The 17912-nt window shown below is 48.2% G+C and overlaps 2 protein-coding genes across 2 annotated transcripts; one reads left to right on the top strand and one right to left on the bottom strand.

Moving 5' to 3' along the window:
- The first annotated feature begins 865 nt into the window (after positions 1-865).
- LOC109778249 (uncharacterized) lies at positions 866-7809 on the top strand. Its single transcript, XM_020336795.3, has 11 exons — positions 866-1098; positions 1194-1331; positions 2733-2861; positions 3477-3619; positions 4058-4144; positions 4251-4379; positions 5313-5465; positions 5727-5828; positions 6698-6877; positions 6956-7035; positions 7471-7809. Exons 1-11 carry the CDS (start codon positions 1023-1025, stop codon positions 7559-7561), a joined length of 1308 nt encoding a protein of 435 aa, XP_020192384.1. The 5' UTR covers positions 866-1022; the 3' UTR covers positions 7562-7809.
- Positions 7810-8371: 562 nt separating this feature from the next.
- Positions 8372-9631, bottom strand: LOC109778267 (uncharacterized). Its single transcript, XM_020336805.4, has one exon. The coding sequence runs from the start codon at positions 9499-9501 to the stop codon at positions 8629-8631; it is 873 nt and encodes a 290-aa protein (XP_020192394.3). The 5' UTR covers positions 9502-9631; the 3' UTR covers positions 8372-8628.
- Between the last annotated feature and the right edge of the window lie 8281 nt (positions 9632-17912).

Raw genomic sequence — 17912 nt, forward strand, 5'->3', positions numbered from 1 at the left:
TCATTTTTTTAACTTTACACGGGAAAGGGAAAAAGCACGTCCCAACAAGCCTACCCAGTGTGGGTGCATTAAACAGTGGAGGAGCGTTTTCTTTTGACTTTGATTTTTTTACTTTACACGGGAAAAAGGAAAGCTAAAAAAATGCCGCGCCGGTGGACCCTGCCTCTTCATCCCGTACCACGTGTCTAGCCACCACTCCATGTACGACGATGCCTCGCCGCGCTTCCCGCGTGTCTGGCCCCACAATGACGAAAGTTCCCTGAAAAAGCGCATCCTAATAAATGTACCCAGTGCGGGTGCATTAAACAGTAGATGAGTGTTTCTTTTAACTTCCATTTTTTTTTAATTTTACACAAGAAAAGTGAAAAGCTAAAAAAAATGTTGTGCGGTGGGCCTTACCTTTCATCCCGTACCACGTGTGTAGCCAACTGCTGCCACCCGTACTTGCGTGGGCACCCCACCACTCCCGCGTACGTCGCCGCCTCCCCGCGCCTGCCGAGTGCCTGGCCCCCACCATGTGGAGCGTTCCCCGAAAAAGCGCGTCCTAACAACTCTATCCAGTGCAGGTGCATTAAACAGTGGAGGAGTGTTTTCGTGCTCGAAGGTCCGCGTGACCAAGTTACAAAAAAAAACTCATTTACACATTTTGTAAAATAAAAACATGACGATATGTCTACATATACATTGATTGATGCATCATATGTAAAAAAAAGGAACAGCAATATGGTTGTGCTGTTATATTTGTATATACATCACAAATAGATGTGTGTTTTGACACAAAACTCACAAATATTGATCTTTAATACTGTAGTAGAGTAGTACTGATATATATAGATATAAAAAGGAATCGGAGGGCAGAGGAGTGTAGAAAATCCACTCTCCATCTGCGTCGACCGGAAACGGCGGGGCAGTTCCCGACTGCGACTGTCCTCTTCTCTCTCCTCCGCGACCGCTCTCCCTTGACCGGAGTCAGAGTCTCGAGTGCAGCCGACTCGCCGTCTTCTCCGCTTGCCCGTGCCGCCATGGATGGGGTTTCGACGGAGCCTCGCCACCCGCTCCTGCAGGCCGTTCTGGACGGCGACCTCCGCCTCCTCAAAGGTACCGTACTAGCAGCAACCAGCCCACTATTGCTCCTGCCCTACCCTTAGGGTTCCTTCCTTCGTGATGGTAATTTGGCTGGATCATGTGCGCAGAGATGGCGGGCGTCGTGGCGGCGGACGTCGGCGTCTGGGCGCGCGCGCTGACTGTGGCGGTCATGGAAGGGCGGCTGGACATCTGTAGGTGCCTCGTCGAGGACCACGGCGTCGATGTCAACCAGCGCACCTTCACAGGTTAATCCGGTTCCCTTTTCTCTTCGCGTCAATTCTGCTGCACCTCCCACGACCTGGGCTAGATGCACAAGTGCACATCACATCCCAGTAATCCGGCGATTAAAATTCCTAGTACTCACACTTAAAAAGGCCGTATGCATTCCTAGTTGGTGCAGAGGCGGGGAAGTTAAATTCTCCCCCAATTTAGACGGCTCCAAGATCCTCATCCCCCTTCTCCGAGTCCCTCTCCCCCGCGTCGCCCGCTCGGGCGACAAGGGGGGCGAACCCTAGCCGCGCCACCGGGCTCACCTCCCCCTCCCTTCCTCGCCACCGCCTGAGGCAGCCGCCGGGCAAGCCCAGGGCGCCAAGGATGGTGGCGGCGGGGCCTCGGCTGCCCTGCCTCTGCGTGGGGAGTCCCGGATCTGGAGCGGCGGCTCCTTTGGCGAGGCATGGCAGGCTCTGGCGAGCAGACGTGCGGGCGGTGGATCTGGCGTCCTGGCCGCGCGAGCGGCGGGATCCCGGTGGTCGTTGGCGGCTAGCGGCGGCTTCCCCTGTTCGGCGTGCGGGCCAGCCTGGTTGGGCCGCGCTTTCCTTGGTCGCCGGTTCTGTACAGGAGGCGCTGCTGGTGGCGAGGATCTAGTTCGGGCAAAATCCCTGGCCGGCCATGACCGGCCGGCCGACGGCGATGCCTGAGGGCGCCGTTCCCCTCCTTGGAGGCGTCGGTATGGACTGATCTCCTCACTTCCCCTTCCCCTAGGTCTCCCGGGCGAAAGCCCTAACTTTGTTGGGCGGCGGCGGCGCCGTTCCATTCTTGAAGGCGCCGCTTTGGGAACCTTGGGGTTGGGTGGCGCTTGTGGGTGGTGGGCGACGGCGGTGGTGCGGCCCTATCCTAGCATGGATCTACGTCCGTTGCTTGGAGATGGACTCGCGTAGGTGGAGGTCGTCGTTTGCATCGATGGCGAAGGACCTACCAAGGCTCGCGTAGTTGGAGGTCGTCGTTTGGCGTCGTGGTGGCGTCGATGGCGGAGGACCTGCCATGGTTGACACCTCAATCTGCTCTGAAGATGGACCAGTGGAAGATGGCGGCGACGACACATGTGAGTGCGTCGGACCGGTTTGTGCCCCGGACACGGCAGATGGCTCGGTCGGGGCCTCCGGCTTTAGATGTTAGGCTTAGGTGAGAGGTCTGGGTATGTGGCCCAGCTTGCACCTCTTCATCATATGGATAGGAGTAGCGGCAGATGTTGCATGCCAAGATGGCGGATTCAGGCATATTGTTGTTCTACTTTGTAAGGTCCTCGAGAATAATCAATAAAATGGCCGCATGCATCTCCCAGATGCAGAGGCCGGGGGTCATTCTCCTTTTCTAAAAAAAACATCCCAGTAATCCCAGGTTACTTTGATTCTTTTGTTTTGTTGCAGGTGACACTCCTTTGGCCATCTCTGCGACTTATGGGACGCCTGCCATCACGAGATATCTTCTGGATCGTGGTGCTGATCCAACTTTAGCCGGTGCCCTGTGGCCACCTCTTCATGCTGCTGCAAGTTTTGGTATCCCCTCGGCTCTCCCACACGCAGCCTGTTGAACTTCCATCCTGCCATATGTTTTTATTGACATCTACGTATTCACCAAGTTCAGACATATGTGACGATTTGGACGGTGGAACAAGAAACAATGAGTTTCTGTACGGAAACTTTGTGGATTGGAATGTAAAGTAAATTGGTGTTAATTCTATAGTCTTGTTTGCTCACAGATCGATTTTCGGAAGAGAAAACACTGTGTCACTCTCAAGTGTTAATTCTAGTCTTGTTTGCTCACAGATCGATTTTTGGGAGAGAAAACACTGTGTCACTCTCAAGTGTTAATTCTAGTCTTGTTTGCTCACAAATCGATTTTCGGGAGAGAAAACACTGTGTCACTCTCAAGTGTTAATTCTAGTCTTGTTTGCTCACAAATCGATGATTTTTGCTACTGCCTATATTTTTTTAGATAGAAAAACAACTATGGAAGTCAAATACTCTAAACGATATCACATTTGAAAACTTGGTCCTGGACATGATCCTTGGTAACTACTGGCGGTTATCACATTTCCTAGTGTCTACATTTTTTTTCCTTTTTGCAAAATAAGCTTGTCGTGCTGATTTTTCTACAAACTTGTATTCTAGGACAATGTGAAATAGTGGAACTGCTGCTTTCAACTGGAATTGATGTGGATCATTTCGATTCTGTGTATGGGACCGCATTGCATGTTGCCGCTACTAATGCTCAAGATGGTTCAATGAATATTTTGTTGCAGCATCGTGCAGATGTAAGTCACCACTTTCTTCGTTCTCTTCTTGGCTGTGCAAAATTAAATCCTGGTTTGTTAAGGCCCTAAGCGGCTGTATCTCCAGTTCATAACTATCATGAATAATTGTAATGAGAAGTGGAAATACTGTGGTCTGTTAGTACTTGGGCTCAATCATCTGAACCAAAAGAGTTTGTTTATGTTGGCACAAATCAAAGCATATATACAACGTTTGTCGTTTGACCATAAGTAATTCTTCTGAAGTGAAACATGCTTATTTTCTCACAGGTTCTCTAAATGTTTGTCTAATTTTTATAATTAAATCAAAAAAATGCCTGCTTCTGTGCGTTGAGAAATGCCAATATGTGTAACACACACACACACACAATGTGCTTATTTTATTTCCCCATTACTCCATTTTTTTGCAAGTGAATAAATTGGTTTTTCTACTTTCCACAGCCTAATAAGGTTTACCGCCTTGATAGTACCCCGTTAAGGCTGGCCATGATTTCTGAATCGCTGGAATGTGTGAAGCTACTCATTAAGGTCAGTAATCTCTCTCGTTTATGGAGCTTCCTTTAGTGTAGTCTACATTTTCTGCAGTTGACATCTCAAGCACTTACTCAAATGAAACTAAAATTTATTTACACAGGCTGGCGCTGATGTGAATAAAATTGACTATACTGGTGTTACTTACTTGATGGTAGCAGCGGGCAACGGGTTACCTGATATCCTGAAATGCTTGCTAGATGCTGGCGCTAACCCAGATGTTGATGATGGGGTGAGTCACTGAGTCCTGTATTGTTTTCTCCCCCTCTGCCTTCATGATCTACTTTCATGTGTATTATCTGTTCGTAGTTGGCTGAATGGCTGTGCCTCGGTGGGACATGTTAGGTTCTAGGCTGTTGAGAGATTAGGATAAATGTCTCAGCCGCTTCTTTTACATCAACTGTACCCATGCTGCTGGGAACATTTTATTCATGCATGAGGAAACACATTGTTTTGGTAAATCATATCTGTTACTACGTGATGCATGGTCTACAGAGAACATGGGAAAAGTATTCCTACCAACATGTTTACTGTGTAATATCAATGGAGCAGATCACCATATCGTAACATTTTGCACCGCCTTGGTCGGCACATATCGGCTGCAGTTCTTCCCAGGTGTTGAACTTACCAATTGCTGCCCAAGGAAGACGGGCATACACTTTTCTGCTCTTTTCCCCCCTTGTTTTTAGGAGGAATTCTTGGTAAATCACCATCCTGTGCAATTATCTCTTTGTGGAGGCAGCGGAGTACCTTGCAGGACTTTCATGAATTTATTTATTGTCAATGGAGAAATTCTCCAGTTTTCTTCATTGCCTGGTCAAATAGACACAGGATGCTTTCAAAGACTTATTCTTCTATTGTGTCAATGGCACATTCTCTCTCTATTCTGCTTTGACAAACTAATGCAGTATAAGAAACATATTAGTCTGGGATTAGAATTAATATTTTTATAGGATTTAACCTTAGCTTTATTTCCCGAATTTAGTGGAGAGGTATGGACAAGACTATTCCATTGTTTGTTCCCGCATTTTGATTTGCTCAAAGCCCATCTAGCCATTTGGTTGAAATTGTAGACTTGGAATTGTAACTATCAATGTTGAAGTATAGTGCATCTTGTATTAATGATGATCGAACATGAAATCAGCCATCTCATTTACTCCTGCAGTTTGGTACAACTCCAATCGAAATTGCCGCCCTCCAAGGCAGATGGGATATGGTTGCGATGTTATTTCCTTTAACTTCTCCCATTTCAAGATTGCCGGATTGGAGTGTTGATGGCATTATTTCTCATGTGCAATCTTTTGGTTTGAAACCGAGGGTATGTAGTTCCTTTTCCACTCACTTAAAGTTCCATAATATTATGTATAATATGGCTAGTAGTCTTCCATTCTTCTGTTGCTCTGCTCCTGCAGTCATGATTTCTATTGATATTTATAATAACAGAAAAATGTTATCCATAAGCGCCCCAATTTGAGAATGTGTTAATGTCATTTTTAGGGTCAACTAAGATTCTAAGTGAAGCTTCTTTTCTGTGTTTGTGCTGTATATATGTCTTGACCAAAAATATTTTTTTGATCAGGATATACATGTATGTGAAATGAAAAGAGCTGAACTAAAGTTGCAAGCTGCAGAGGCTTTTAAGAGAAAGGAATATGTGATAGCAGGAGAGCTATATACTCGTGTAAGTCACTGAGCCTAGATGATTATGATAGTTACAGTGTCAGTTAAACATGTGCTTGTCATTGTTATCTAGGAAGACACTTCACATTTTGAAGACGCCTAAAAGGTTCAGTCCCTGTCTAACTGTTCAGTGTCCTAATCTAACTGTTTAAGCTGCAGCTAGACTAGAACCACAGTGTCTGAAACAAAGGGCAGATTTGCGTGGCACTACAGCTGCATGCTATTATAACAGTTGTTTTGCACTGTTTGTCCTCAATATTCAGTCTGGATTATGCTCGCAGTTGCTATTACCATCCAGTTACATTAGCAGCTGCACCTGGTCTCATTCTTTAGTATATGTTCTAATCTCATGCATGAGCGCTTATTCAAATGTCCAGTCAGTCAGTATAGCTAGTGGCTAGAGATAAAAAATTTGGGTACTAGGCTACTAGCTAGTAAACAAAATTGAGCTTCGTGCAAAAGATAACAAAATAGCATGTATGGTTTTGTGGTCTTCCAATAACTTGCAATCTCACATATATGTATATGTGCAGTATTTCTTTATTAAAACTAACTCAATGGAAGGTCACCGTGGCAGATTATTAGTTACCTATATAAAAAAACTGCACCTGTTTTAGTTAGATTGAACTGTGTGGAACTTCCAAAGGTATTCAAAATTATCTATATTAATTCATAAAAAATCAGCATCATTTTCCATGTATCTTTCATGAAAATTCTGTCAGAAATGTTATATTGATTTCATAAAATTGAACGGTTTCTCTCTGTCTCGATCTGGATTATCAGAAATGTTAGTGGGGTCAGTGAAAATGTTGTTACTGTGTTATGTCAACTACCTTGTAACAAAATCTGCATGTGATTGGTCAACTGTAGGCAATGAGTTTTCAGCCTAGTCCAAAAGGTCTTGCAAACCTGCTAGCACATAGGAGTTTCTGTATGTTGCACGCGGGAATAGGGAAAGAGGCTCTCTCCGACGCTGCTAGGTGCACGGTGCTACGACCTTTTTGGCCCAAAGGTTACTATCGACTAGGAGCAGCCTTTATGTTGCTACAGGTAAAAAAGAACAAATTCGTTACGGCCATTCTTTCGTGACCATGATGAAATTGATCATCTTCTGGTGTCTGCTCACAGGACTATAGAAAAGCAGCTCAGGCGTTCACAGCTGGCTTGAAACTGGACCCTACAAATGCCGATATGGCAGATGCTTTAAGGTAATTGTTTGTTCCATGTCTCCATGTTGCGAGGAATCTTGTGCAGTCCCACCTGCTTGATTGGTCCCGTAAAAGAATGAACTATTTCTTATATGCTCCCTCTGTTCCTGAATATAAGACGTTTTGTCGGTTCAATTTAAACTGCCAAAACGTCTTCTTATATTTGGAAACAGAGGTAGTGGATCGAAGTCCTTGTGGAGTGCAAATGTTTTTTGTGTCTTGACGGTCTAAACTCAAGCATCCATGTATTTAATGATTTAAGGTCTATTAAGTGTTTAGAGCTAGAACTGTAGCTCTGGTTCTCAAATCCATGGAAAGAGAGCACCTTGTCCTGGTGCCCTGTGCACGCCTTTGTTCTGTTCAATCCCTGGAAAAAAGAGCCATATAGAAGTCTCGCCCGCCCATTGCTTACCCCAAAAATATTTCTCGTCGCAGGGAAGCCCAAGAGACGGCGAGGAATCCTCCTCGCACCAGGGGGCTGGAGTGCCTTCACCCATTTGGAATGAGACGTTCCGGGAGAGATTGAGGCCCTGTTTCGTTGCTATGTCCAGTCCAGGGTATGCATGCCTGTCATTCTCTTTTCCTATCTTCAGTCCAAGGTATGCATGCCTGTTATTCTCTGGAGAGACTGAGACTCTGTTTCGTTGCTTAAGACTCTGTTTAGTGTTGAACCGTCCAAGAGTACCGATCTCATGTGCTATATTGTAGACCGTGTAAACATGGCTATCTGTACATTGTGGTTATATATCGTCTCCGTGAACCATTGTGGTTATATATCGTGTGTGCGAATCACTGTGAAAAATGCGCTTGTCTAGGTGAAATCTAAGCAGTACTGTACTGGCTAGGAAAAAAGGATAAAAGACAACAAAAAATTGTCATCTAGGAAGGGGATCGTATGGAGCCGCAGATATATTTTAGTATTTGAGAAAAAGGAAGATAATCTGTGTGGAAAGCGGGATTTTGTATGGCGTTGGGCATGCTGTAGATGTTAGCTGGGAGGTTTGATGGTGGGTGCACACATTAGAATCCTGAAAATACAGTGCTTATTGAGGACAAAGATAGGATTCTTGGGGAATTTGGCACATCTCTCTTTTTTTTAGGTGAACTTTGCACATTTTTTGCCATCACCTGTTGCTGGGTGGTGAATTTAACTAGAAACCACACAAGCATTTACGGGCTCGTGTTTGAAAAACACACTCGAGACGATCCAGTGGAGGAATAGAGGCATGTCCAGGGTGTGCCCACGAGGCGAAATAAGTCAAAAGGAAAACAACATAGACTGCTGTCTGCTGGATAAAATGTGTCTTTCATGCAAACGAATAAAAGCATGTGTAGATACACGAAAGAACAACGAGTCATGTGCACAGATGAACGTATACCAACACGCAAATGATAATTACAAAGTAGTAATACTCATCACGGGTGCATGGAACAACAGAAACTAAAAGGAATGGTGGAATACGGAAGCAATACAAAAAGATGCATCATCACTATCTCGCTAGCCGGATACTACGCCACTTATTCTAGAAATAACACATCGTGGCTCCGGACGGGGTCGATCTCCTCCTTCCACTGTCATATGTGAGTATCACATCAATTGTCAGTCATTGGCGGCTTGCCCTTCGGAGGCGGCTCCGGCTTCGGTTCGGGCTTAGGCTTGGGCTCCGGCTTAGGCATAGGTTCAGGCTTGGGCTCTGGCTTAGGCTCTGGTTTAGGCAATGGTTCGGGCTTAGGCTCTGGCTTTGGCATCGGCTCAGGCTTGGGCTCTGGCTTTGGTTCTGGCTTCGGCATCGGCTCGGGCTTGGGCTCGGGCTTTGGTTCCGGCTTTGGCATCGGCTCTGGCTTCGGTTCCGGCTTTGGCATCGGCTTAGGCTCTGGCTTTATGGGCTCAGGTTTGGGCTCTGGCTTCGGCTCTGGTTTTGGCATCGGCTCAGGCTTGGGCTCTGGCTTAGGTTCAGGTTTCGGCATTGGCTTAGGCTCGGGCTTCATCGGCTCGGGTTTGGGCTCGGGCTTTGGTTCAGGTTTTGGCATCGGCTCGGGCTTGGGCTCAGGCTTTGGTTCGGGTTTTGGCATCGGCTCGGGCTTGGGCTCAGGCTTAGGCTCGGGTTTGGGCATCGGGTAAGGCTTGGGCTCAGGCTTAGGTTCAGGCTTTGGCATCGGCTCCGGCTCCGGTTCCGGTTTGGGCTCTGGCTTTGGCATGGGTTCGGGTTTGGGCATAGGCTTAGGCTCTGGCTTTGGCATGGGTTCAGGTTTAGGCAGAGGCTTAGGCTCTGGCTTTGGCATGGGTTCAGGCTTAGGCATTGGCTCTGGCTTGGGTTGCGGCTTGGGCTCTGGGTACGGCATCGGCTTGGGCTCCGGCTCGGGGAGCTTCTCAGCAAGGCCCCGGCCAGCGGCGGCCGCCTGGCTGAAGCCGGAGGCCGCGACCAGCCCGACGAGGAGCACGGCAAGGAGGCTGTGCCTCGCCATTGCTGCTCGCTCCTTCTTCTCGCAGCTCTTGCTGCACTTTGTGCTTCACCGCGCGCTTCTAAACCTCTCAACTGAGATAAAGTGGATGGGGTGGCGGTGTGGTTCCTCTGAATGGTGGTGTGGAGAACCGGAGATGGCATACGGGGTGGTTTTATAGGGCGGAGGAGCCAAGCAGGTCGGGACGCGTGTGCCACACTCCCGAATCCCGTTCGACCAGTGCCGGTGGGTCTCCGGGTGGATCAGGTTACCCCTCTCAACTTTTCATCTGCCGTCTGCACCTTCCTCCCGCCCGCCTGGACTGCAAGGTAGTAATGAGAGGAGACTGCGGACAGTAAATGTGTGCTGTGGACGCCGCCGGACGCCGGACGGCGGATGGCTGGTGGCCGGTGGCAGGTCGCCGTCGCGCCTTGAAACCCATGTCGGGGATTTCTTCATTGCGCGTAGCATCCGACGACGCCTGATGGGTGCGGGTCAAGTCCGGCGACTGTTCTAGGCAGCTGCTAGCAGGGGCTGACGGCGACGGGGCACTGAGAGTTGAGCCTCAGCTTGACGGCATCAACTGAACCGCGCCGTACCATTTCACGTGGAGCTTTTACTGCAGCCAGCATAGATTTTTTTCACAGAAGTAAAGCTCAAGCTGTGGTCGCCAGGCAGATACGAACCCGTACGTACGTACGTCTCGAACCCGTTGCGTGCTCGCTCGCCGCTGTTTGACTGTTCATGCGTGTCCGGTCGATCGATCCATCCGCGATTTTGTTCGTACGGCCAGCTGCGGTGCGGTGCGGTGTGCCGTCGGCTGATCGACGGCGATCGCACCGCCGTATCTGTCGAACCATCGGCAAGTTTGAAATTGTTCATCGAGACGGATCGGCAGACCGACCGGCCTTGCTTGATCTGGTCTGCGGTATTAATTGGGTCTGGTTGATTGATTGACCGGTTAAAAGTCACGCCAACGAGAAGATTGACAGGTCCCCTCTGGCTGATCCGATGGATGAGCGCTCTGAGTATATTTAGGATGATCCATAATTTTCATATTGCAAAGATAAGTCGGACTGCCAATGGGGTGGCACATGAGATTGCTAAGTTTAGCTTTAGTTCTATGTCCGATGGGATTCTTTTTAATTCTGTTCCGCCTTGCGTGGTGTATGCTGTAATGAATGATTGTAAGAACCTTTCGCTGGCTTAATTAATATATGGGGTGTTTTTTCAAAAAAAAAAGTCACGCAAGCACGCGGCGAGGTAGGCAGGCAGAACTGCTTTTGTTGATATTCTTACAAGCACTTTTTGCTTGAACAAGCGTCTTTCTTGCTGCATTTTTTCTTCTTGTGGGGCTTGCGGCGTTGATTAACACTGCGGCTGAAATGCAACATGTGTTGCGTAAACATGGTACTACTATTGCTCGAGATTTATTGATTAACAAATGAAGCAACCTTCGGACATATACCAAAATAAATAAGTGAGGCAACCTGCCTACCTAGCTAGCTAGATTGTGAGCTCACACAAATCAAGAACGCGCAAAAGTATAGCTCAAGCTGTGGTGGTTAGAGACACCGTAACCGTAACCCAGCCCGTCCGTTTGCGTGCTTGCTTCATGTTGTTTGACCATCCGTGCATGGCCCGGTCCATCTATCTGCGGACGGCAAACCAGCCATGGTGTGCCATCGGAGGCAGTCATACCGTAGCTATCGAACCATCGGCAACGTTGAAATTGTTCGTCGATATGGATCGGCCGACCGACCGACCTTGCTTGCTCTTGCTCACAGTATTAATTGGTCACGCGGAGGCCAGGTAGGCAGAGTAGGCAGGCACAACATATCTTAGCGTTGATATTCGCAGCACATTTCTCACGAGTGTTTGTGAGAGTACCGATGAAGCCAAGCACACCTACGTGTTCTTCTTATTGCTGCGTTTCCCTTGTGGGGCTGCCGCATTGATCGACAACATTGCGGCTCAAGTTGCGTAACATTGCAATGTGGTTTTACTGATTAACAATAACAAATGAAGCAACCTTCGACACCAAAAATTGAATAAACGAAGCAACAACCTACCTTACCTAGTAGATTGTTATAAATCTTCACTCCATGCGATGATAGAAGGAGGAGCAACCGTATTTTAGCTCTATGTGGTCGGCCAACCTTTAGTAGAAATCATCAGAAGATCGACCGGCCGGCCGTGTACACGTTAGTGCAATCTTACAAAGTAGAGAAAAAGCATGGGCGGCGGGTAGAAAGCGACCCACGCGTCGCGGTTGCTATCACCCAATTCAACATTTTCGATCGGGAAGGTACGGGTCGGATCGCGGGAATCGAATCGCTACCTAGCTTTTGACTGTAGCGCGTACCACGTACCTAGATAATTAAGGGCATCGATGCCCCGGGCTCCACACCAATCGCCTCAGTTCAATTCACAGCGGAAACGAGAGGTCTCCCTTCCCGAAAGGAACTGGCCCCGAAAGATCTCTAAAAAGATCTGCATGAATGTGATCTGTACTACGAGAAGTTACCGTCCACTCACATTTGTTGAAAAATGGACAAAAAGTGTAAAAATGTCGAGCTCGTTGTCATTGTGTACTAGTAGTGTCCAACTTGCATATGTGTGGTGGCTAGGGGTGGATTAACGGGCTGCTCGGCTTTTGAAGCTCGTGCTCGTTAAGCTCGTTAAGATTAATGACCAAAAAACCCTGCTCGACTCAGCTCGTTTGAAGCTCGTTAAGTTCGTGAGCGTTTGTTAACTGATTCTTATGTGCTACGAGCCGAACCGACGACGATGTTCCTTAGTAGGAATAATGCCTTTCACGTTCTATCCATGTCCCCATGGTGCGTCTAGCATCATCAGAGGGTGTGTGCAGGTGTGTCTCCGTCGGATCTCGTGGGATTCGGTCGGTGCTGGTCTTCGGTGGATCTGTTTGGATCCGGTTTTTGTTCGTCTTCGTTCGGGTGTTTACAGGATTGATCCTTCTGATCTACGAGTTTCTTCCTCGACGATGGTTACTACTTTGGTGTGTTGGTCCTATGGGACCATACCACAACGACTACCTGACTGTCTACTACAACAAGGTTTGCCCGGCTCTGGTGAGGGAGGGGCGATGACGGCGGCGCGCCTTCGTCTCACTCCGGTGCTTGCATCATCGCTAGGTGGTCCATGGACATGGTTTAATTTTTTTTACCTCTGTTGTTCTTTGTATTGCCATCATTGAAGTTGAATAGATTGAAAGTTTCTCGAAAAAAAACTTGCATATGCCAGGTAGACAATATTTACTTTTTAACATAATATCTTCACCAGTTTGGTTGTCTCCAAATTTAAATTCAACAGAGACAACATCACATGTTCAATTAGTTCACGAAGAGAGATATTGGATGGCAACGACTGGTTTAAGTTTCTAAGAGCATCTACAACCAGACTCTCCAATACACACCCCAAACCCACGGACGAGCTGCCCAATCACTGATCGGACGAAAAAACTGCACTTAGCCGGGCTCCCTATAGCCGGCCCAAACACTTGGACTGACCGGCACTCCCCATATCCGGCTCATATCTAGGGCAGATATGGGGACACTCGGACGCTCCCGGACACGCGCGTCATGGCGGCTCCGACAAGCCAGATTCATCCCAAATCATCTTACTTCTTCACTTCGACCAAAACCCTCCCGCCCCCATCCTCCATTTCCCGCCTCCGCGCAGCCGCCCACCTCCTCCCTTGCTGGCCGTCCTCGTCTGCTGTCGCTGATGTCGTCGCCGACGATCCTGTCTGCTACCATGGCCATGGATGATGCCTCGGTGGTATCAGTCGGGGTCCCCAGCTTGGCGGCGGATCCTTACAAGGCGGAGAACCTTGCCCAGAAGGAGCGCCGCTGGAGGCAGCGCGAGCGTGAGGCGACGGAGAGGATAGCAGCGGCGAAGGCAGCTGTGGACACGGTCTTCGTAGCCGCTAATGAGGACATGGATGCGACGCAGGCCAATCCGCTGGTTGTGGCCACGGGGACAAACAACTTGTCGTCGTTGCACGACTCCGTTCTGCCCTCCTAGTGGACGGGCATCCCGGAGTTGAGCTTTTCACAAGCCGTCCTCGAGGCGGACATGATGGCCAACTCGCCGGTGCTTCAAATGCATCGGGCATATCTTTGAGCAATGCCGACTTGGTGTTCGATGGAATGCCCGGCCATGACTCCGTATAATTTGTACTGTTGGTGTTCATTGATTCATCCGTGTATCTCTCATCTATGTATGAACTATTGAATTTTTATTTTGGCATGTACTGAATTTATTCGGGCTACACTATGTTTGTATCGTTGAATGCATGATGAATTTGGGTTGTATGGTCAATTGTGCATGGATTTGCATGGATTTGGGTTTTGAGATTTGAAGAGTGCTTGTGGAGAGGGCCAAATAGGGACCTGTCGGCGCTGTTTGCGGGCGCGTCGGGGCATGTTCGCGGGCATATAGGAGATTGAATTAGGCAATTCCGGTTGTATATGTTCTAACGTTAGGAAATAGCTTTGGCGTTCCATGACCAATGACAAGGGAAAATCACGCGGTATATATATTTTTCATATTTGTCATTTAGATACCTTGAATCCTTGAAATGATCTAAAGAACCTGATACCAAATCACATCACGTATGCACGGCTAGAAATCCTAGCATCTCTTCCTCGAGGAGCTGGTAGAAATCTACGCCGGAGCTCCGTCTAATTCGTCCCGATGGACGAACTTAGGAGGACTGGAGCCTGGAAAACTGACTCAAAGAAGAAGCACATGCCATCCGTCCGAGCATGAAAACTCTAACCTATCTACTAGTCGAAGTCGAGGCACCAGGATTCCCTTCCTCGCCACCGGCCGTCGGAGTGGCAGGCAAAGGGGAAGCAAATCCACAGACTCATTGGTGAAGATCGAGGGAAGGAAGGCTTTGTCCGTAGTCTCCTATCCATGTTGCTAACTTCACGTAATAATCATGTTTCATTTTGAAATTTTAAAAGTTCTATTTGAGTTTTTAAACAGAAGGGGTTTACATTGAGATTATTTTTTGCGAAAAGCATCTGAATCTATTTAAAAAGTTCACCAAAAGTACAAAGCACCTCGTACATACTAAAAAATTACATCGATGTCTCTGAAGCACCGAACGACAACTACCGCCACAATAAATGAGCAGCCGACGTATCGCTCGCCGCTCCTCTGCCGGAGCCGGCCTAACCTTGTCGATGAAGTCCGAAAGTCTTTGTGCCGTTGTCGTTGTCATTGAACACTTGAATCGATCCGAAGTGCCTGACATGAAATCTTGCCGTCGCACACACACAACGAGAGACCCTAACCTCACCGTCCCAAGGAGACAACATGAATCTATGCCAGAGCTCTGTCGCTTCCATCTAGGCGGAGGAACTCGAGGAGGGTCGGAACCCGGAAAACCAACTCAAAGAAGAAGCGTATCCGTCCGAACAATGCCCCGCAAAGACTAAAAACCCTACCTAAACTACTAGCCGGAGCCTAGGCACCAGAATTCTCCTCCCCGCTGCCAGCCACTAGAACCGTAGGCAGATGAGAGGTGAATCCATGGGCTAGCCGGTGTTGTTTGGGGGAAAAGTGTAACCCTCCCACCGCTAAGGGAAGGAACACTTCGGGTTTACGTTGAGATAGGTTCAAAAGGAAAATAAACAATGACCGATTGTAGATACCGATAAATTATATTATGGTTTTGCATTGGAACGAATAGTCTCAGATATAAAATACACATACAAAATGGCACACGCATGCGCATGCGCATGCATGTGCTAGCAACACCAGGACAGGAACAATTGCTGGCAATGGCATAGTCGTTGTTTGTCCGGTGGCCTCGCCCAATCCTTGTCCGCGCCCACCCACGCACGACGCACCCAGCCAAAGGTAGACTAGTAGAAGACTCGTGATACACGGCGGGGCCCTTCTCTGTTCCTCAGTCGGCGAGAGATTTTGTTCCATCTCCGTCGACTGTTGTCAGCTTGCGTGTGGCGTCGATTTCAGCATGCAAACTACCGCTAGCCGCCGTCTGCTTCGGTGTTCGGGTGGGTCAGCACGGTTTTGGTTTTGGGCTAGGCTGGATGAGTTGCGTGCTTTCACAAGAGACGTCCACGTTGGACAGCCCATTAGTTGATTTGCACACGCGACCATCATTTTCTACCTGGGCCCCTCTGCATCGTTATAATGCATACAAACATCTTTATTAAACGCAAATAAATAGTTTAATAAATACATAATATCAACTAAAAAGAACATATATCATAGAATTAATTTAACATGAGGAGAAGACGCCTCTTCTGATTAGTGTTTGCGCCCCCTTGCGAGCGGCCCCAAATCCTAGCCGCCGCCACCTCTCTTCCACCACTCCCGCAACCACCTGAGGAGCCCGCCGGCTGCAGCGCGTCTTCCAGTGAAGGTAGCGGCGAGGATCTATTGCCTCGCGCCGGTGTGAGGGGCTCTGGAAGCCACAGCGGCGGCCCTGGGTGGAGATGGCGGCATCGATCTCTTCGGTGAATGGTGCGCACGTATGTTGCCCGTCCCTTCCGCCGCGTGGGTGGCGTGATGGTGACGAGGTCTTGCTGCAGCGGTGGGCAGTTCTCTTCCTTCCGCCCCTTCCTATTACGGTGGTCTCTTCTCATGGCCCGTCGGATCTGTTCATCGAGGATGGGGTGGAGGAGTCATGGAACGAGGGAAACCCCTGATCGATTTCCCGTCGACCTCGACGCCGGCAACGCTCCGGTGTTGTTCTCCCTCTTGAGGGCGGGTCGAGCTTTCAGATCCCCCCTCCCTCCTCCTACTTCCTTCTCCGGGCGAAAGTCTTGGCCTTTTGGTCGGACAACGGAGGTGTTTTGGCATCCCGGTCCTCCCTGGAGGCGTCGTTCAAGGGGTGGTTGGGGTTGTGGGCCTGGTGTGTGGTGTTGGGCGACGGCGGTGGTGCTCGGCTCCCCTGGTTGTCGGTGTTGGTAGTGGCGTGTGGGTTCTTCCGCATCTTTCAGCGGCTCCTCGCCTTGCTTGCTGGTTGGTTGCCGGCCGGTGGTGGGCGACGCTGTTCGGCATGGTCTGGACAAAGGGGAGATAGTGGTCTCCCCTCTGATAGTGGCCTGAGGCGGCAGGCGATGGAGTCAATGTTTTCCTTCAAGTGGTCTGGATCTTCATCTCCACGGCAGTTGATGTCGTCGGGTGGCTTCACCCCTGCTGTTCTGGCTGCGCAAGACCTCTGTCGACTTGGTCGTAGTTTCTCTTGCTGCTCTGTTCGCTACTACTCCTGGTTGTACTGAATTTGGCATGTAATTTTTAGTTTTTGGTCAAGTCTTTGCCTTTGTAATTCAGCACCATTGTATCTTAGTCGGTTGATGGCTTCATTAATTTAAAGTTGGGCCTTCGTGCCTTTTCTCTAAAAGAAATAAATATAACAGGAAGATAACAAAAAGGAAAAGACCACAACCAACCGGTAACAAGATTGCATGACTTAACCTGCGTCCCCATGTTGATGTGATGACCGCATAAAGATCGATGATGCAGCCCTGAAGATAACCTGTAAAAAAATTAATATAGCGGTTGGCCATTTCTAATTGTCCAAAGAAAGATACAAACCCCTACATGGATACGACCCTTAAGCTTTTTGTTGATACGGCAAACCAGTTCTCAAACAAATTTGGCGCACTTTTTGAAATGACACATTATATTCAACTGTTATTGCTCGCCTGGGAGTCGTACTGTCGTTGTACATGGTCGCCTATTTCTTTGGTTCTTTTGAAGAAAAACATCAACTAATAGTCTAAAAAAGTCAACTACGGTTTTCAAATAGATTTAGAAAGTTTCGTGAAATAAAAACTGTTCGTAAATTTGAAAAACAAAATCAGGAAATTTGAGGAAAGTACATGACTTTGAAAAAAGTTCATGAAATCTAGAAAAAGTTCATGGATTTATTGGTCAAAAATGTTCATTATTTTAGAAAGCAAAACTAAGTGAAAACCATAAAAATCCAAAGAAAAATCAAGTAATATACGGCAGAAAAGAAGACAAAACAGGCTGCAAGCGTCCAGAAGCTTCCCAAAACTGGCCCAGAAGCTTCTGAAAGCTTCCCAAAATGGGGAGGCAATTTTCCCGCTTGAATAACGCCAGAATGGGCCGGTCTACTAAGAAAATATAACAAAGGCAGCGTATGTGTGGGGATCCTTTCCGGGAGCTCCTATACGGCGCATTATGTCGCCTATGCTGCATCGTGGGCCGGCCCATGAGGTGCGGCTAGTTAGCGCCAGTTCCTAAACGGGCGCATTATGCGCCCGTTAGGTCATGTACAACAGCATCCAGTCAGCCGTCTATAACGTGTGACACGTGAGATTATTTCTTAGGTGGAAGAGAGAGAATAAGGAGAGAGAAGGAGGATGTCTATAATTTGGCAGACGGTCTAATCCCAGAAA

This window comes from Aegilops tauschii, chromosome 2 (genome assembly GCF_002575655.3).
Source record: "Aegilops tauschii subsp. strangulata cultivar AL8/78 chromosome 2, Aet v6.0, whole genome shotgun sequence".
Lineage (NCBI taxonomy): Eukaryota > Viridiplantae > Streptophyta > Magnoliopsida > Poales > Poaceae > Aegilops > Aegilops tauschii.